Genomic DNA, 22062 nt, shown 5'->3' with positions numbered 1-22062 from the left:
TTCCCTTTCCTAATTAAGCCCTTTGTCCTCCTCTGCTGGACTCTTAATTTCTCCGAGTCCTCAGGTGAGCCGCTTTTTCTGGCTAATTTTTATGTTTCTTCTTTGGAATTGATACTATCCCTAATTTCCCTTGTCAGCCACGGGTGCACTACCTTCCCTGGTTTATTCTTTTGCCAAACTGGGATGAACAATTGTTGTAGTTCATCCATGCGATCTTTAAATGCTTGCCATTGCATGTCCACCGTCAACCCTTTAAGTATCATTTGCCAGCCTATCTTAGCTAATTCACATCTCATACCTTCAAAGTTACCCTTCTTTAAGTTCAGAACCTTTGTTTCTGAATTGACTATGTCACTCTCCATCTTAATGAAGAATTCCACCATATTATGGTCACTCTTACCCAAGGGGCCTCTCACGACAAGATTGCTAATTAGCCCTTCCTCATTGCTCAATACCCTGTCTAGAATGGCCTGTTCTCTAGTTGGTTCCTCGACATGTTGGTTCAGAAAACCATCCCGCATACATTCCAAGAAATCCTCTTCCTCAGCACCCTTACCAATTTGGTTCACCCAATCTATATGTAGATTGAAGTCACCCATTATAACTGCTGTTCCTTTATTGCACGCATATCTAATTTCCTGTTTAATGCCATCCCCAAAGTCACTACTACTGTTAGGTGGCCTGTACACAACTCCCACCAGTGTTTTCTGCCCCTTAGTGTTACGCAGCTCTACCCATATCAATTCCACATCCTCTCAGCTAATGTCCTTCCTTTTTATTGCATTAATCTCCTCTCTAACCAGCAATGCTTCCCCACCTCCTTTTCTTTCATGTCTATCCTTCCTGAATATTGAATATCCCTGAATGTTGAGCTCCCATCCTTGGTCACCCTGGAGCCATGTCTCTGTGATCCTAACTATATCACATTCATTAATAACTATCTGCACTTTCAATTCATCCACCTTGTTACAAATGCTCCTTGCATTGACACACAAAGCCTTTAGGCTTGCTTTTACAACACTCTTAGCCCTCATACAATTATGTTGAAAAGTGGCCCTTTTTGATTTTTGCCCTGGATTTGCCAGCCTGCCGCTTTTACTTTTCACCTTACTACTTTTTGTTTCTACCCTCATTTTACACCCCTCTGTCTCTCTGCACTTGTTCCCATCCCCCTGCTACATTAGTTTCCATCCTCCTGAACAACAGTAGCAAACAGTAGATCATGTGTTGACGTTTTGCTGTTGCTTGCACAGGGAGAGGGAAGAGTAGGCTTTGGTGTTCTAACATTTGTCCTGTCATTTATTCTTCCAGGGTTCTACTATTTTTTACAGATGTCTGCAAAGACTAGGTATTTCAGGTTGTATACTGTACACATTCTGTGATGATAAACGGAACCATTTGAACTACTTGGAGCCTTCTGAGCCACATATTATGATCACCAATGTCTTATACAACTCTAATGTAACATCCCAACTTCTGTACTCAGTACTTTGATTTATGAAGGCAAGTGTGTCAAAATCACTCTTCATGACCCCACTCACCTGTGACGCCTCTTTCAAGGAAATGTTTAATCTCTTCTTTCCTTCATTAGCCGTCATTTTCACTGCAGTGCACAAGTTGACTTTCGGAATTACCCGCTGATTTCCTGGAAACAATACAGAAATTTGCTTCAAACTTGCGGATTGTTAACAATTTCCTGTTTTACTTTTCCTTTCCTTTTCAATCCTCTGATTTAAGTTCCCACACAATTTAGATGAAGGGTCTTCACCCAAAATGTTGACAGCCCATTTTGTGCTGTAGGCACTGCGTGTCCTGCATGTCCTCTAGCATTTTGTTTGTTCCATGTCCCAGCATCTACAGTCTTTTGTGTCTCATCTGCATTCTGGCCATAGTTTTTATTGAACATGTTTAGCCCTTTTTGGTACCAATGTCAAAAAAAAAGGTCCATTGTCGTACAGAGCAGTTAAGGCTGTCATAATGTTGCTCTGCTGAGGTGGTGCAGGTTGGTTGAAGGGAAATAGCTTTTCCTGAATCCGGTGGCGCAGGACTTCACGTTTGTGTAACTCCTGCCCGTTGGAAGAAAACTTACATGCCTGGATGTTTGCGCTCTCTGATGATAGATATTGTCTTCTGCTGGCAGCACCCTCATGTAGACTTTTCACTTGGTGGGAGGGTTTTGCCTGTGGTGTATTGGGCTAAGTCCACTACCCCCTGCAGCTTTTTACATTCCAGCACAATCACAGTTATGGAGTTGTGAAGTAATTGTGTGTCTGAGGCCTCAGTAGAATCATTTCCAGAGCTCATATCTTTCTAGTAGTAGTACTACACTCGAGTCGGGTATGATGTTCTCCTAAGGGGTTGCCTATTGGTGGATCCTTAGGTGGCTGCAGTGTTGATCAGGGATCCGTATAACTCCAGGATGTTATGGTGGATTCCCTTGCTGAAGAATGCATTGAATACATTGCACAGAATACGTTGTGTAACGTGGGAAGGCTGATGCCACCACATGGTCCTTGACAGATTGGAGTCAGGGTCCAGAATGCAAGACAACTGGGGAATCTTCACTGCTGCAGTCTTCCTCCGCTTTCACTGCCATTTGATATGTCATCTTCTGCCAGCTCCATTGCTGAAAGATAATAAAGTGGCCACTGAGTGTATGTTCATGGTCTTCTGCTGCAGTAGCCCATCCACTTCAGGGTTCAATTATCCTGACTTCTCATCTTTTTTTTTCTCTGGTCTTGATGAAGGGTCTTGGCCCAAAATATTGACTGTTTACTCTTTTCCATAGATGCTGCCTGGCCTGCTGAGTTCCTCCAACATTTTGTGTGTGTCAGTTCAAGGTTCATTGGATTGTGTATTCAGAGATGCTCTTCTGCACACCACTGTTGTAACACATGGTTATTTGAGTTACTGTCACCTTCCTGTCAGCTTGAACCAGTCTGGTCACTCTCCTCTGACCTCTCTCATTAATAAGGCATTTTCGCCCACAGAACTGCCGCTCAATGGATTTTTTTTTTATTTGGCACTATTTTCTGTAAAATCTAGAGCCTGTTGTGTGTGAAAATCCCAAGAGATCAGCAGTTTCTGAGATACTCAAACCACCCCATCTGGGACCAACAATCATTCCACAGTCAAAGTCACTTAGATCACATTTCTTCCCCAATCTGATGTTAGTCTGAACAGTAACTGAACTTGTTGACCATGTTTACATGCTTTTATGCATTGAGTTGCTGCCATATGATTGGCTGATTAAAATATTTGTATTAACAAGCAGGTGTACAGGGATATCTAATAAAATGGCCACTGAATGCATATGTAACCATATACTACCCTGCTATTGTCCCCAAATGCTTCAAAACCTCCACAATGATCCCTGTAGCAAAGAAATCAGTTGTTGCCTGTCTGAATGATTACCGTCCCGTTGCCCTGACCCCCATAGTGATGAAATGCTTTGAACGGCTTGTCAAGCCTCATATCACAGCCAGCCTCTCCTCATCGCCGGATCCTCTACAGTTTGCTTATCGTCCATATCACTCTATGGAGGACGCAATATCCACCACACTGCATACAGTTCTCTCTCACTTGGACAACAAAGACACTTATGCCTGAATCCTGTACATTGATTTCAGTTCAGCGTTCAATACCATCATCCCGCAGAGACTAGTGGAGAAACTGTCGCTGCTTGGCCTTAACACTGCCATGTGTCGCTGGATTCTGGATTTCTTGACAGAGAGACCACAGTCAGTCCGTGTTGGCAGGAACATCTCTGACTCCATCACACTGAGCACTGGATCCCCACAAGGCTGTGTGCTTAGCCCATTGCTGTTTGCACTGCTAACACATGACTGTGCAGCCAGATTCAAGGAGAACCTGATCATTAAATTTGCAGATGATACCACAGTGGTGGGGCTCATCAGCAAAAATGATGAAACAATGTACAGGGAGGAGGTCAAACACCTAGAGAGCTGGTGCAGGGATAACAACTTGCTGCTTAATGTCACCAAAACCAAGGAGATGATCGTCGATTTCAGACGGTCTCAGCCTGAGCACACACCCCTCAGCATCAGCGGCACCACAGTGGAGAGAGTGGAAAACATCAAGTTCCTTGGGGTGCAGATCTCAGACAATCTCACCTGGTCCAGGAACACCACTGGGATTGTGAAACGGGCCCAGCAGAGATTGCACTTTCTGAGGAAGCTTAAACAAGCATCACTCCCCACTAACATCTTAACTACATTCTACAGAGGCGTGGTTGAGAGTGTGCTGACCTTTTGCATCACAACCTGGTACTCCAGCTGCAGTGCTGTCGACAAAAAAGCCTTGCAGAGGGTGGTTAGGGGAGCAGAGAAGGTTATTGGGGTCTCCCTACCTTCTGTCCAAGACCTCTTTCAGAGTCGATGCCTCCAGAAGACACGGTACATCATTAAAGACCCCTCACACCCTCTCCATGAACTGTTTGTTCTTCTGCCATCAGGCAAACGTTACAGGAGCATCAAAACTAAAACTACAAGGCTACTAAACAGCTTCCTCCCACAGGCAGTCAGACTGCTAAATAGCTGCTCCACCTGACTCTGCTTTGGACACTTTTAACTTGCACTGGACACTTATAACTTGATTTTAACTGACATGTGTCTGTTGTGTTTTACTATTTATTGTTATGTTTATTATTTAGTGTTGCGTTTATTATGTTACGATTGCACTGCTCCTGAGAAACGCTGTCTCATTCTGCCCTGCAGAGCTGATGTACGGTTAGAATGACAATAAAGTTTTTTGAATCTTGAATCTTGAAATAAAAATTGCCAGTTAAATAAAAAATTATGAAATTAATTAATTATAACTAAATAACTTGTGATTGAAGAAATTATTTTTGTACTTAGCAAACATATTTATTACAAGTATTTAGTATACAGTATGGGTACAGCTATTTTATAACCAAATCATTTCGTTTTAAAAACATTGGTAAATGCTTCTAAATCAGTCATGAGAAATAATAACCAGTTCTAAATCAAATACATGAAATAACATTAATCTTAACTGTGTTCGTAAAACTTTAAGTCCCATGCTTGCAAATGTAAATTTTTGGATACTGATAAGATTATTCCTAATAATTACAATGCAAATCAATGTCATTAAACCAAGGAACATTTTCTATTCAAAAGAACGTCATAGCCTAGAAATTTCTCTATTTTAAATCATCACTAAAATATCATTGTGTGTTATACCAATAGTGTAAAATCCCAGGGAGATAGGGATTTTCCAAAACAAGAAATCCAAAATAGTGTTGTCACATCTTAATGCAGCATTATTGGAGGATTCATTCTTAAAGCAGCATCACTCTCCAGTGTTCGGAAGAGTGTTTCTTGCATTGAGCACATGTCTCCGTAAAGACTGGCTCCCAAGAATGCATCATTTTCATGTTCTTGCAACAGATAAATGTAAAGGTGTACTGGAAGGAAGTTCACTTACAAGGAGTGCTGCCACAGGAAAGCAGTGTCCATTGTCACGGACCCTCTGTGTCCAATCCTTGATTTTTTCTCTCCACTGGCACTGGGCAGGAGATACAGGAGTCTTAACTCCCACACCACCAGGTTCAGGAACAATTATTACCCTGCAACCGTCATGCTCCTGAATCGGCGTGGATAACCTGAAATTTACTCTATTTATTTTTCACACAACTTATCTATTGTGTTTCTTTATTTCCCAGTAAGTGTCTGCAAGAAAATTAATCTCATGGAGATATGTACGTGCTTTGATAATAAATTTATTTTGACATTGAATGGGCACAGTTGTATAGTTTTCTATTGCAAGTACTTGACTGTTGCAATCCTGGGAATGTGTTTTTACTGAGACATGTACATTCAATTCAAGAAACGCTCTCTAGTTACTGGATAGTGATGTTGCTTCAAGAATGAATTATACAATGACAGCACAGGAGATGCACAGAGCTCCCAAAGAGGAGTTTGTGGGAGAAAAAGGGAGCAGGGGTACAGGGTTTCCCTGACAGGCAGGTGAAACATAGAAACATAGAAACATAGAAAATAGGTGCAGGAGTAGGCCATTTGGCCCTTCGAGCCTGCACCGCCGTTTATTATGATCATGGCTGATCATCCAACTCAGAACCCAGCCTTCCCTCCATACCCCCTGACCCCTGTAGCCACAAGGGCCATATCTAACTCCCTCTTAAACATAGCCAATGAACTGGCCTCAACAGTTTGCTGTGGCAGAGAATTCCACAGATTCACCACTCTCTGTGTGAAGAAGTTTTTCCTAATCTCGGTCCTAAAAGGCTTCCCCTCTATCCTCAAACTGTGACCCCTCGTTCTGGACCTCCCCAACATCGGGAACAATCTTCCCGCATCTAGCCTGTCCAATCCCTTTAGGATCTTATACGTTTCAATCAGATCCCCCCTCAATCTTCTAAATTCCAACGAGTACAAGCCCAGTTCATCCAGTCTTTCTTCATATGAAAGACCTGCCATCCCAGGAATCAATCTGGTGAACCTTCTTTGTACTCCCTCTATGGCAAAGATGTCTTTCCTCAGATTAGGGGACCAAAACTGCACACAATACTCCAGGTGTGGTCTCACCAAGGCCTTGTACAACTGCAGTAGTACCTCCCTGCTCCTGTACTCGAATCCTCTCGCTATAAATGCCAGCATACCGTTCGCCTTTTTCACCGCCTGCTGTACCTGCATGCCCACTTTCAATGACTGGTGTATAATGACACCCAGGTCTCGTTGCACCTCCCCTTTTCCTAATCGGCCACCATTCAGATAATAATCTGTTTTCCTATTTTTGCCACCAAATAATCTGTTTTCCTATTTTTGCCACCAAATAATCTGTTTTCCTATTTTTGCCACCAAGAGCATGCTCTTTGGGCAAGGTTACCAACGAGACCCTCCAGGCCCTTCAGCCTGCTGCTTTTGGCAGGAAGTCTCCCTAAGGAATAACATAGAATGCCTACACTCTTGGGAAGCTTTCAATGCACAGCAAACCCTTTAGCCCACTCTGCATATGTCCGTAGGCTAAAAGAGAAGTCCAGGATGTCTTCTCTGCTAGATGTATGACCTTCCTAACTCAGCTCTGGGATGTGGGGATGAGATGCGGACACTGGCAGCACGATGGACTGACACTGAAGCTAAGAAAATGAGAGTGACCAAGATATTGATGCTGATTGGTAAAATAGTGTAGATATACTCGAGGCAAGAAGGACTATATTTGACAGGAGGCTAGAGAACTGAGTGCGCATTGTCATGGAAAAATAGATTACACACACAAATAAGTCTATACTTTAGGTCAGAAGGTTAGTGAATTTGATTGGAATTATCATGGTAACCTCTAGCTGACATTGACATTTTTCTATCACCCAGTAATGAGCATGGATCCCTATAAAATCTGAGTGGATGAGATCACAGAGAAAGAGTGAGTCTCTGCTTTTGCAACAACTGATGCAGTGCTCGAGCTCCAGGCTATCCAGTCAAATAATTGATAAATGTACACTTGCTGGAAGTCAACAAGTGAACAAAGATACAAGGAAGGTTCAGTCTTCAGTACACATGTTAAGAAGAGTGCGGAGGAGCAGCCTGAAGACAGGGGTAAAGCTGTTTTTTTGCAGTTATGGTTGCTTCATTATAGGAAGGATGTGGAAGCTTTAGAGAGGATGCAGAGGAGATTTACCAGCATGCTGCCTGAATTAGAGAACATGTCATATAAGGGAAGATTGAGCAATCTAGAACGTTTCTCTTTGGAGCAAAAGTGACGATAGAGGCGTAGAAGATAATACAAAACATAGATAGAATGGACGGTAGGCCCCCTTTACCCAGGGCAGCATTGGCTAATTCCAGAGGATATCTTTTTAAGTGGGGTGATCGGGTGGAGGCACGTCTCTACCAAGGGAGGTGTAAAGTACTCCCTTCCTTCCACTAGCCTGCAGGTCATCTTTGGGCAAGTTGTGGTACCTGCATTGACTCCCGATCAGGGTCATGTGAAGTCATGGGAGCAGATGGTGGATGGTTGTTTGAGCAGCTGGTGTATATCATAAGTCCTGCTTATGCGACCACTGTTGCCAGGCAGACAATCACTGAAGAGTATTGATAATGGCTGGGGTCACCAGTCTTGTAAAGACACCACTCAGAAGAAGGCAATGGCAAACCACTTCTGCAGAAAAAATTGCCAAGAACAATCATGGTTGTGGAAAGACAATGATTGCCTATGTCATACAACATGGCACATAATGAACGATTCTTTTAAGGTAAGTGGAGGGAAGTATAAGGGAGATGTTAGGGGTAAGTTTTATTACACAGAGAGTGGTGAGTGCGTGGAATACACTGCTTGGGGTGATGGTAGAGGCTGATTCATTAGGGAGATTAAATGACTCAGATAGGCACATGGATGAAAGACAAATGGAGGATTATGGGCTTTGTAGGAGGGAAAGGTGAGATCTGTGGTGTCTTGTGCCTCCTTTACTTCTCTCTCTTTCAGCCTCCTGCGTGGTTCCAGTAAGACTTGACCCATCACAAGGCTGAGGAAAGTCACCTCATCTTCCTACCTGGCATGTAAAAGCCAGTTCTAATGAAAAACTATCATCCTGTAATTCTATCCCTATATTTTCTCTCTCTGTGGATGCTGCCTGTACTGCAAGTCAAGCAGCATCTATGAAAAGGAATAAACAGTCCTGATATAGGGTCTTGGCCCAAAATGTCGATAGTTTATTCCCTTCCATAGATGCTTCTTGTACTGTTGAATATCTCCACTCACAAAGTGGTGGTGGAACACAGCAAGACAGGCAGCATCTATGGACGGGAATAAACAGTTAATGTCTCAGCCCAAAACCTTTCATCAGGACCGAATGAAGGGTCTTGATGAAAAACATCGACTGTTTATTCTCTTTCACAAATGCTGCCTGTCCTGCTGGGTTCCTCCACATTTTGCATATGTTGCTCAAAATTTCTAGCATCTCTTGTGTGCTGAATACCTCCTGTACTTCTTGTTTTATATCTGTGTGACTGCCATATATTTCTGACAAGTTGCTAAGTATCAGAGACTCACTTTAATTTTCATTATTAATTTTTTAACTAAAATATCTGTAAAAAAGAAACACTTTGACTAGTTTGTCACGACAAGCTTGGAGTGGAAGAGAGGGTGAAGGCCTTTCATCTCTGTTCAGCTTGCTGAAGGCGGCGAGTAAGATCATCAATTCGGACATCTTTCAAGTGGAGAAGATGCTCAAGACGGCGGATTTTCACCTGAAGGATCTGAAACATAATATTCAGGAGGATTTGAAAATTACATCCTTGACATCATGCTTCAGGTCTACCATAACACCACAGTTACCAAAGTACACTTAACAGTACAGCACAGGAACAGGCCCTCTGTTCCATGTCATCCGTGCCGCGAGTGATACCAAATGAAAACTAATCCAAGGTACTAATCCAAAACTAAAAGGACCAAAGTAACATGTCTGAACGACTGGCGTCCTGTTGCACTCACCTCAGTAATAAGCAAAAGCTTTGAGAGGCTGGTCAAGGACTACATCTGCAGCTTGCTACCACCCACAGTGGACCCCTACAATCCAACTACAGACACAACCGATTGACAGATGACACATTAGCCACAGCTCTACACACCATCCTTAAACATCTCGAGAAGAAGAATGCTCATATGAGAATGCTGTTCTTGGACTGGAGTTCAGCATTCAACACCATAATTCCCTCCAGGCTCAACTAGGAGCTCAGAGACCTCAGCCTTCACCCTGCCTTGTGTAGCTAGATCCTGGACTTGGTGTCAGATCACTGGCAGGTGGTAGAGTGGGCTCCCTCACCTCTGCCCCTCTGACCTTCAACACAGGTGCCCCTCAGGGCTGTGTACTAAGCCCCTCCTTTACTCTCTGTATACCCATGACCGTGTCACCACCCTCAGCTCCAATCTGCCAATTAAATTTGCTGACATTACTACATTGATTGTCCTAATCTCAAATAATAATGAGGCAGCCTACAGAGAAGAAGTCATCACCCGGGCACAGTGGTGCAAAGAAATCAACCTCTCCCTCAATGTCGCAAAAACAAAGGAGCTGGTTGTGGAATACAGAAGGAACGGAGACAGGCTAATCTCGATTGACATCAATGGATCTGGGATTGAGAAGATGAACAGCTCTAAGTTCCTTGGCGTACACATCACTGAGGATCTCACGTGGTCTGTACGTACTGGCTGTGTGGTGAAAAAAGCACAATAGCACCTCTTTCACCTCAGACGGTTGAAGAAGTTTGCTATGGGCCCCCAAATTCTAAGAACTTTCTACAGGGGCACAATTGAGAGCATCCTGACTGGCTGCATCACTGCCTGGTAATGGGAACGATACTTCTCTCAAATTGCAGGGCTCTGCAGAGAGTGGTGCGGATAGTCCAGTACATCTGTAGATGTGAACTTCCCACTATTCAGGAAATTTACAAAGACAGGTGTGTAAAAGGGGCCTGAAGGATCATTGTGGACCTGAATCACCCCAACCACAAACTGTTCTAGCTGTACCCATCTGGGAAACGGTACTGCAGTATAAAAGCCAGGACCAATAGGCTTCGGGACAGCTTCTTCCACCAGACCATCAGACTGATTAATTCATGCTGATACAATCATATTTCTATGCTATATTGACTATTCTATTGTACCCACTATTTATTACAAATGACTACAAATTGCACATTGCACATTTAGATGGAGACATAACTTAAAGATTTTTACTGCTCATGAATATGAAGGATCTAAGTCAGGGGTGGCCAACCTTTTACATTCCATACATCAATTTTTTCACGCATGAGTTCACATGTGCCATACAACTCTTGTACCCCCATTCAATTCTTGTAAAAATATGTTAATATAGACATATTTCGCATTTTTACATGATATATTGATTTGATATAAAACAAGATAAACATTACTTACCTTAATGAGACTTTTAACAAATATATTTTGTCTTCTTTTGATTTCTTCCTTTTTCTTAATCACATATTCTTTCCGTAACTCAGACCCAAGCACTAGCTTCAGTTTTCCTTCTATTTCAGTCTGATATTGTGTTTTATAGTGTCTATTAAGATCATGTCTTCCATTATGTGAGGAAATGTTTTCACAAACAATGCACAACGGTTTTCCTGACGGACCCGCTATAAATAAGAAACTCGTTTTCCCTCTGTTCATTGAATTCACACTTACTCTCACTTTCTGCTTTTCTTTTGCTCATGTTCTTTTGCACTGTGATGGGTAACTGAATGTAAAAACAAGGCTTAATTTTCAAAAAGTACAAAACTGCAAATGTTCACAAAGCACGAACAAAGCACAACTCCATAGCGCACGAGTGTCAATTGCAAACCGACTGGCAAAAACCCGCGACGCACCTCTGGTGCAGACGCCTGGCGCCTCAGGATCAAACAAGTGTCAAACCTGTATTGAACAGTTATGGAACCACTACAGAACAAAAGTCCTCCTTTCCTAGTTTGACTCATTGAACATTTTTTAAAATTGAAAACAGATTAATATGAAAGAAGATAACATTCACCAAAAGATGTGCACGAAATAATAAAATCGCTAAAAATAATTGCTAAGTTTTAGATTTATTCTCAGTAAAACCCATTTCTAGCTCTAAGCTACATACATCAAAGTTGCTGGTGAACGCAGCAGGCCAGGCAGCATCTATAGGAAGAGGCGCAGTCGACGTTTCAGGCCGAGACCCTTCATCAGGACTAACTGAAGGAAGAGTGAGTAAGGGATTTGAAAGCTGGAGGGGGAGGGGGAGATGCAAAATGATAGGAGAAGACAGGAGGGGGAGGGATAGAGCCAAGAGCTGGACAGGTGATTGGCAAAAGGGATACGAGAGGATCATGGGACAGGAGGTCCGGGAAGAAAGACGGGGGGGGGGTGACCCAGAGGATGGGCAAGAGGTATATTCAGAGGGACAGAGGGAGAAAAAGGAGAGTGAGAGAAAGAATGTGTGCATAAAAAAGAGTAACAGATGGGGTACGAGGGGGAGGTGGGGCCTAGCGGAAGTTAGAGAAGTCGATGTTCATGCCATCAGGTTGGAGGCTACCCATACGGAATATAAGGTGTTGTTCCTCCAATCTAGCTCTAAGCTACTTGAATTCCTGTTATAGTTTTTTTCTACAAATCGGTTTTTGGTTAATACTTTTTGCATGAGTAGGCTTACTTTTTTATTATTATCACTGGGGTGCAATGTGCCACTTCTAATCATCCAATGTGCCACTTTTGGCACATGCGCCTTAGGTTGGCCATCTCTGATCTAAGTAATAAAGTCAATTCATTCATTCAATCAATAATCCCGTATGCCTGCACATGATCCCCTCCATTCCCTGCATAGTTATGTACCTTTCTAAATTTATACACAGTGGCCACTTTTTTAGCTATCTCCTGTACATAATAAAGAGGCCACTGAGTGTATGTTCATGGTTTTCTGCTGCAGACCAGTTCGAGATTCAACGTGTCGTGAATTCAGAGATGCTCTTTGATACACCACTGTAGTTACGCCTGGTTATTAGAGTTACTGCCGCCTTTCTGTCAGCTTGAACCACCATGGCCATTCTCATCCAACCTCTCGCATTAAGGAGACATTTCTGTCTACAGAAGAGCTGCACAATGAATGTTTTTGTGTTCTTCGAACCATTTTCTGTCAATTCTAGAGACTGTCGTGCTTAAAAATCCCAGGAAATCAGCAGTTTCTGAGATACTCAAACCAAACCCATTTGGCACCAACATCAAAGTCACTTAGATCACATTCCTTCACCATTCTGATATTTTTATTTGAACAACAACTGAACCTCTTGACCATGTCTGCCTGCTTTTATACATTGAGTTACTGCCACATGATTGGCTGATTAGATATTTGCATTAACGAGCAGGTGTACTGAATAAAGTGGCCACTGGGAAGAAATGGAGAAAGGGTACACTGATTGAGCTGGGCCACCTGGCTAGCCAACAAAATGAGACTGCACAAGAAGAGACAAGGCAACTGAGGTGATAGATTTTACTTAGCAGACCACTTTGGGAATACAAAAACATGTGATCAGATTGTGTTAAGGTAAACATAACCGAGCTGCGTGAAAACATATGTATGAAAGAAATGCTCCTTGTGTTCTTACCTGGATAGTTTCCCGAAACACCAGCACAGCCTGTTCTTTTTCCTCCAACAAGATCCTCACCTCCGGCCTTAGCTGTGGACATCCAGGATGTGCCTTCGCTGGACTGAAAATAAGAACGAAATTCCAAACAGTAATCTAGAGATTGAAACTAGCTTTATTTGTCACGTTTTTATCGGAATACACTGGAATGTGTTGCTAATCAAGACTAATAAAGAAGAAGTTACAGAAATTAAACAAGATTTAATTGATGAAGGGCTTGGGAACTGAAACATTGACATTTATTTCCTTCTGTAGATTCTGCCTCACATCTCGAGTTTATGAAGAATGGTGCGAAGAACAAAAATCATCCAGTGAGAGGCAGTTCTGTGGGCAAAAACACTTCGTTAATGACAGAGATCAAAGGAAAATGGCCAGACTGGTTCAAGCTGACAGAGAGGGGACCGGAGCTCAAATAACCATGTGGTACAACAGTGGTGTGCAGAAGAGCATCTCTGAATGCACAACATGTCAAACCTTGAAGTGGAATGGCTAAAGCAGCAGAAGATCATGAACAGACAAAAATACAACCACTGAGTGTTCTGTACACTACATACTATTGCAGTAAGTGTCTAACTCCACTCATTGAAAGTCACTCCCCCATGGGAAGTGGGGATTGGCCCGTATAAGGAGCAATGGCCTGTGTAAGGAGCAGCCTCTCTCACTAATTGCCATTTAGTTGATGCTGTCATGGTGGTGGTAGAGTTTAAAACACACATCACTTTTTGCTCTCTGGGTTGCCATGGACTAGGAGGGTGAGGACGCCATGGAAACAGTAAACAGTGTAGTGTGTTGCAGTAAAGAGGGCCCAGCACACACTTTAGGTAAGTATTTGCCAGCGTGAACAGTATGTTTAGTGTCTGTCTTGTCCTGCCAGTTCAGGTGCTCAGTTTAGATATGTATTTGTAATCAAGCGCAGCGTGACGGGCTTACTGAATGTTCAGTGACTGTTTTGTCCCGTAAATGAATAGCCAACCTACTAATCAGTAGTGAGTCTCTTCTGCCCCACTTTCTGAACCTGTGAGTCCGATTTCACACAACAATTGGAGCTGCAAGCAAGGTGCAGTGATTGAACATAAGCTGAATATCTTTAGAAGGAAAAATAAGAGAGAGAACCCCCCTCTTGTGAGGGGTGCCGAGTCCTAGGTTGGACCAACAACAGTGGCTATGGATGTCCATAGACTGGTCAGACAAGTTGGACTTCGGCAGGGTGAAAATGGAACACCACATTGTGTCTGTGCATATTAAGGTAGGACTCCCCAAGAGCTAGGGTAACTAGAGGGGTGCCTTCTGGCTACTGGCAGCCAAAGTAAGACAGCAACATGAGACAATTTCACAGAAGGAGAAAGTAGACAGTTTGAGGAATGAAGGAATGGAGTTGCTAAATCAGCGATGTGTTACCACGGGAGAGGTTGCCCAGTCAGCACACATTTGGGTTAGAGTTAGAGGATAAGAGCACAGAGGTGGCCTGTTGGCCAGTGAAGGTGCGGTAGCTAGAGGCCGCCCGCAGGTCCATCCCTTATGTTGTGGGGAGGCGAATTCGACACATGGATGGGGATTGTGGACATGTGGTTAGATAGTGAGGATGGGGAGAGAGGTTAGAAGAGAGCCTTGGGTTTCTCCCTCTAAGTGAGCACCCTTTGCCTTATGTGGCTGCACCAGTACAGGCCAGACCGGAGGCCACACCATCCCAGAACTGGCAAGGGGTCCACCAGCCCATTGCCCCTCCGGAATCCATGGAACAGGGTGAAGAAGAGCAGCGGGTTAGGGCAGAGGGACCTGGTGATGATAGCACAATGGACCTCACTGAAATGACTACCATCAGGGAGCTCTCTGCAAAGGAACTGGTAGAGCTGGGAGACAGGTATAGGCAGAAGCCAGGGGAATCCTCTGCTAATGTGGCTGTTAAGGATCTGTGGTGCAGATAGTGCTGGAATGAGCTTATCAGACAGGGAGATGGGTGCCCTGAGGCAGTGAGAGGGAGGGTGTTGTCCCATCATGTGATGAACAACGCCCTTAGAATGTCACTCACCTTCCATGAGGGTGAGGAATGCAGAGTGACAGCAGTAGTTAAGGTCAGGTATCCCTCTTTGAGTGGGATTTACAGCCCCAGAAGGAATGGAACACAGTGGAGGAAAGGACTAGAGACATTTGCCACTGTAATCTAGTCAAAGGGATCTATCACGACAGTGACAGCTCACCAGAGAATCATAGTTTAACCTCGACCGTGGTGGGGTATTTAGTTAAAGCAGCGGCTCCCAGTTATGTTTTCTGTGCAGTATTGTGGGGTCTCCACGGGGGGTTATACAAGCCTGAGGGCTAAGTGTCACAATGTTGTGTCTTTCGATGGGTGGGATATTGCCGTAAGTGTCTAACTTACCTACTCATTGAAAGCCACTCCCCTGTGGGAGGCAGGGATTGGCCCATGTAATCAGCATTGCAGTCCTACCCACTACCTACCATTTAGCTGATGACATCACATTGCCGGTAGTGTTTAAATCTAGCACACAGTAACCATGTGGCCTCTTTCCACTCTGTGGGTCGCTGCGGACTGGGTAGTCGAGGGTGCCACGGGAATGGTAAACAGTGGAGGTGTGCTGCAGTAAAGAGGGCCAATGTGTGTACGTTTAGTTTCTGTCTTGTCCTGCAAATAAATAGTTAATTTACTAACCAGTAGTGTGTCTCTTCTTTTCCCAATCACTGAACCCGTGAGCCTGATTTCATACAAAATATACACTATATACATCATAAACTATATATTTAAAGTATAATGTACTTTATTTATAATATATATATACTACATACTATATATAATGAATAAAGCATATTTTTAGAATAAACTATGTATATTGGCATTACACTATAATTACTTTTTAAATAAATAGTAAAATCTTTATCCTGAGCCAGCAGTGTACATTTTCTATCAAGGCAGCTTACTGGATCTTCAAAAGTTAAACAATTCTTCTTGCCTCTGTACAAACTTACAAAATAAACCACGATGCAGATTTTGAAATCCAACTTCAGTTATCAGACAGAATCCCACATTAGAACACATTCCATCTTGAGATTGTAACACGAATAACACATGCAAAGCTTTGGAGGAGCTCAGCAGTTCAGGTAGCATCTACGAAGAGGAAGAAATAGTTCGAGGTTTTGGGCCAAGACCCTTCATCAGGATATACAAGGGCATCTCTGCCTGAAACATCAACTGTTTATTCAGCTCCAAAGATGCTACTTGACCTGCTGAATTTCTCCAGCATTTTGTGTGAGTTACTCTGGATTTCCAGCATCTTCAGAATTTCTGGAGTTCATTGTTACAAACCTAGATGACAAAGGCAGCCACAGATTTATGAAAAACAAAACTATACATCAAAATTTCAGTAAATTGAGATTACATCAGCCATTTCCCACGTGATTCAAGCAACCAAAGGCCCTTAAACAGGTAACCTGCATTAAACAGCCCTCATGCACTTTGTAGCAACACACATAAAAGTTGCTGGTGAACGCAGCAGGCCAGGCAGCATCTCTACGAAGAGGTGCAGTCGACGTTTCAGGCCGAGACCCTTTGTCAGGACTAACTGAAGGAAGAGCTAGTAAGAGATTTGAAAGTTGGAGGGGGAGGGGGAGATCCAAAATGATAGGAGAAGACAGGAGGGGGAGGGATGGAGCCAAGAGCTGGACAGGTGATAGGCAAAAGGGATATGAGAGGATCATGGGACAGGAGGTCCGGGAAGAAAGACAAGGAGGTGGGGGGGGGGACCCAGAGGATGGGCAACGGGTATATTCAGAGGGACAGAGGAAGAAAAAGGAGAGTGAAAGAAAGAATGTGTGTATAAAAATAAGTAACAGATGGGGTACGAGGGGGAGGTGGGGCATTAGCGGAAGTTAGAGAAGTCGATGTTCATGCCATCAGGTTGGAGGCTACCCGGACGGAATATAAGGTGTTGTTCCTCCAACCTGAGTGTGGCTTCATCTTTACAGTAGAGGAGGCCGTGGATAGACATGTCAGAATAGGAATGGGATGTGGAATTAAAATGTGTGGCCACTGGGAGATCCTGCTTTCTGTTGCTTATTTTTACACACATTCTTTCTCTCACTCTCCTTTTTCTCCCTCTGTCTCTCTGAATATACCCGTTGCCCATCCTCTGGGTCCCCCCCCCACCTCCTTGTCTTTCTTCCCGGACCTCCTGTCCCATGATCCTCTCGTATCCCTTTTGCCTATCACCTGTCCAGCTCTTGGCTCCATCCCTCCCCCTCCTGTCTTCTCCTATCATTTTGGATCTCCCCCTCCCCCTCCAACTTTCAAATCCCTTACTCACTCTTCCTTCAGTTAGTCCTGACGAAGAGTCTCGGCCTGAAACGTCGACTGCACCTCTTCCTAGAGATGCTGCCTGGCCTGCTGCGTTCACCAGCAACTTTTATGTGTGTTGTTTGAATTTCCAGCATCTGCAGAATTCCTGTTCTCATGCACTTTGTTACGGGTTTCTGGACAATATCCTGATGAAGGCACTGTGGAGGAATTGGTTGTGCAAGTTAACAGGCTGAAGCCATTAACAGTCTAGTTAAGTTAACAGAGCAACTTGGACATAGGCTTTTGTGTTCCAATTCAATGCAACACAAATCCAGTTGAGCTCTTCCTGCTCCTGGACTGAGGAGTTAGGTCATACTGCACAGAACAAAGTGATAAGAGTGACGTACAAACAACTTTACATCTATAGCGACCCAGGTTCAATCCTAACCTCTGTTCTCTCTGTGCAGAGTTTGCACATTCATCCAAGACAAAGAAATTGGTAGGATAGTTGGTCAGTGTAAATTGTTCATTATGTGCAGGCAAATGGTTAAGTCTGAGGAGAGTCGATAAGATATAAGTTCATAAGAGATAGGAGAAGAATTTGGCTACTTGAGCAAACATGTCTGCTCTGCCATTCCATCATTGCTGATTTATTACCCCTCTCAAACCCCATTCTCTGCCTCCCCCCCGTAGTGTTTTACTAATCAAGAAACTATCAATATCTGCTTTAAATGTACTCAATAACCTGGCTTCCACAGATGTCCATGGCCATGAATTTCACAGATTCACCACTCTCTGGCTAAAGAAATTGCTCTTCATTGATATCCTTCTATTCTGAGGCTATTCTGATGCCTCCTGGTCCTAGACTCCTCCATTATAGGAATTATTCTCTCTGTGTCCACTCTATCTAGGCCTTTTGGTATTCAATAGGTTGCAATAAGATCCCCTATTATTCTTCTGAACTCCAGCAGATACCGGCCCAGAGCCATCAGGTGCACCTCATATGTTAACCCTGATGGGATTGTGAGCAGAATATATTGAAATTGGTGTAAACGATAGCCTGAAGATTGATGTGGACCATGTCTCATGTCCATCTGATTCCAGAACAAGAAAAACCCAATACACTGCACGAGCGAATTCTGGGGTGGTGTGGAGAAAGAATGATGAGTTGGATACCACCTCAATCCCTCCCCCTCCCCTATTCCTTACTCTGGCCTCTTAACTCTTCTCACCTGTCTACCACCTCCCCTTAGTGCCCCTCCTACCCTTTCTCCCATGGTCCACTCTCTTCTCCTATCAGATTCCTTCCTCTCCAGCCCTTTGCTCAACCCGGCTCCAGCTGTCATCTTCCATCTTTCCCTCCCCCCACCTTTTCACTGTGGCGTCTTCACCCTTCCTTTCACGTCCTGAAGAAGGGTGTCGGCCTGAAAACTTTTATTCATTTCCACTGACAAAGATGATGTGAGTAGGTTAAGCAAACAATGTTTAGAAGCTCAAGAAGGTTAAATAAAATTGTTTTTGAAATTATGTGTTTATCTACATTAGTTTTCTGGCGAAAGATGTTAACAAGGTGGTATGTGACTAAGCAAGATTGCTTTTGTATGATGATTTCAATTCTCCAGTTACTACCTTTATTGAAGTTTTTGGAATGCAAATTATTCAACCACAAAACTGATAATGAACAACACAATAACAAATGACACAATAACAGAGTCCAAAACAACATGCACAAAATGCTGGAGGAACTCAGCAGGTCAGGCAGCATCTCTGGAAATGAAGAAACAGTCGACGTTTCAGGCCAAGATCCTTCTTCAGAATTGAGAAGGAAGGGGAAGATGGCAGATTAAAAAGGTGGGATGAGGAAAGGAGGCTAACTGAAAGGTGTTAGGTTTTTTTTTTATTAAGTGCAATCGTGAACAATAGCCAGATCAGAAATGCTGATCAAGTCAACTAGTTCCCAAAGAGAACTCTTATCGGCCAATCAGATGGTTCACTGCTGCTCAGTGATAGAGCACAAAAAAATCACGTGTACAATTAAGAAACATTAAAGAATAGTAGAAATACTGGAGTCATGATGATCATGATAAAGTCTGCTGGAGAGAGACATTTATACACATGCTGTCCTCCATAATTCAAAGAGATTGAAGGATAAGTTTGCAGGGTGACAAAACGTGGCAGGAGCATTTGGAACTAAAAACTAATCCCTACCGGGAGGAAGCAGCACCTTTTCTTTCCACACTGTTCTCCAGCAGATTAAGGACTAAGTTCAGCCAGAACATAACTCACAAGTGCTCCTGAAAGTCAGGTATTAACCCTACCTACCAACAACCAAGCATTGCCATCCTGGTCCCCTTCATGATAGCTTATGAAGAAGCCTGTGACTTCCCTCCCAGAGATGATAGGTGTTTGTGCACTCGACTCTTGAAGGCTTGGACCCCATCGCCGCAGATGTTTCCAACCACAGCATCTGGAAGGCTGTTCCAAATTCTGATAGCACAGTGAAGGTAGCTTCTATCCAGTGTGTAGGTTCTCGCATCAAGCATAGAAACAGCATGAACAGGCATAGATAAGCTTGATCGTGTGGTGCGCCGTCTCTCATAAGATGAAGCCAGCATGGCGCGAGGGTCTGCAGGGCTGTGGCTGGTGTGCATTTTGTATAGTACAGTAGCTGCAGCAACCTGTCGTCTGTGGTGTAAGCTACTGATGGCTAGCTTCTCACGAGCTGTGGCTTTATCTACACCTATAATCCTGAAGCCAAGCATATAGGAAAGGTCAAATGCTGGGAAAGAAGGAATCTGATGGGAGAGGAGAGAGGACTATAGGAGGAAGGGAAGGAAAGGGGGACCCGGGGGAAGGTAATAGGCAGATAAGAAGAGGTAAAAGTTAGAGTGGGGAACAGAGGAAGGTGGTGGGGGGAAATTTGTTTACCAGAAGGAGAAATCGATATTCATGCCATCAGGTTGGAGGCTACTCAGATGAAATATAAAGTGTTGCTCTTCCACCCTGAGGGTGGCCTCATCTTGGCACAGGAGGAGACCATGGACCGATGTGTCAGAATTGGAATCAGAATTAAAATGTTTGGCCACCAGTAAGTCCTGCTTGTGATGGACGTTGTGGAGGTTCTCCACAATGCAGTCCCTCAATTTACGATGCGTTTCACCAATCTAGAGGAGGTCGCATCGGGAGTACTGGATGCAATGGGTGACCCTGCCTCACCTGGAATAACTGTTTGGGGCCCTGAATGGAGGTGAGGGAGAAGGTGTATGGGCAGATGTAGCACTTCGTCTGCTTGCAGGAATAGGTGGCAGGAGGGCACTTAGTGGGGAAGGACGAATATAAGAGAAAATCATGGAGGGAGAAATCCTTGTGGTAAGTGGAGGGGGTAGTAGGTAAAGGTATGTTTAGGTGGAGGAACCCTTTGGAGATGGCGGAAGTTGTGGAGGATAATGTGTTTGGTGTGCATGCTGATGGGGAATGCTCCCTCCCTTCTCACATTCAATGTCTGCCCTCATGATAAAATAGACGGTAGTCAGCATGGTTTCCTTAAGGGAAGATTTTCCCTGACAAATATCTTGTAAGTCTTTGAGGAAATAATAAGCAGGATAGACAAAGGAGATTCGTTGGATGTTGTTTACTTGGATTTTCAGAAGGCCTTTTCACAAGGTGCCGCTTATGAAGCTGCTTCACAACATAAGAGCCTGTGGTATTACAGGAAAGATACTAGCATGGATTGAGGATTGGTTGATTGGCAGGAAGTAAAGAGTGGGAATAAAGGGAGCTTTTCCTGGTTGGCTGCCATTGACTAGTGGGGTTCTGCAGGGGTTTGGTGCTAGAACCGCTTTTTTTAATGATATATGTCAATGATTTAAGTGATGGAATTGATGTCTTTGTGGCTAAGTCTGCAGATGATATGAAGACAGGTGGAGGGGCAGGTGGTGTTGAGGAAGCAAGAAGGTTGCAGAAGGACTTAGGAGAATGGGCAAAGATGTGGCAGGTGGAATGCAGTATTGGGAAGTGTCTGGTCATGCACTTTAGTAGCAGAAATAATTGTGTAGACTATTTTCTAAACAGAGAGAAAATTCAAAAATCCGAGCTGCAAAAGGACTTGGGAATCCTTGTGCAGGGTTCCCTAAAGGTTACCTTGAAAATTGAGTTGGTGGCAAGGAAAGCAAGTGCAACGTTAGCGTTCATTTTGAGAGGACTAGAATATAAAAGGAAGGATATAATGCTGAGACTTTTTAAAGCACTGGTGAGGCCTCACCTGGAGTACTGTGAGCAATAGGCAATAGGTGCAGGAGTAGGCCATTCGGCCCTTCGAGCCAGCACCGACATTCACTGTGATCATGGCTGATCATCCACAATCAGTATCCAGTTCCTGCCTTATCCCCATAACCTTTAATTCCACTATCTTTAAGAGCGCTATCCACCTCTTTCTTGAAAGCATCCAGAAACTCCAAAGCCTCCAGCATGTCCAATCCCTTAATAATCTTATATGTTTCAATCAGATCCCCTCTCAGCCTTCTAAATTCCAGTGCATACAAGCCCAGTCACTCCAATCTTTCAACATATGACAGTCCCGCCATCCCAGAAATTAAC

General features: G+C 43.7%; 1 protein-coding gene across 1 annotated transcript in view; it reads right to left on the bottom strand.

Moving 5' to 3' along the window:
* The window catches only part of LOC134345005 (sperm flagellar protein 1-like), a 94154-nt gene that overhangs the window by 4660 nt on the left and 67432 nt on the right, over positions 1-22062 (bottom strand). The window contains exons 6-8 of the mRNA XM_063045138.1: positions 13140-13242; positions 7959-9254; positions 1542-1645 (exon numbers count right to left, since the gene is read on the bottom strand). Coding sequence (XP_062901208.1) covers positions 9153-9254; positions 13140-13242 — 205 coding nt within the window. The 3' untranslated portion in view covers positions 1542-1645; positions 7959-9152. The remainder of the gene's footprint in view (positions 1-1541; positions 1646-7958; positions 9255-13139; positions 13243-22062) is intronic.

Source organism: Mobula hypostoma, chromosome 4, assembly GCF_963921235.1.
Source record: "Mobula hypostoma chromosome 4, sMobHyp1.1, whole genome shotgun sequence".
Classification (NCBI taxonomy): domain Eukaryota; kingdom Metazoa; phylum Chordata; class Chondrichthyes; order Myliobatiformes; family Myliobatidae; genus Mobula; species Mobula hypostoma.
This window is presented reverse-complemented; position numbering and strand designations above follow the sequence as displayed.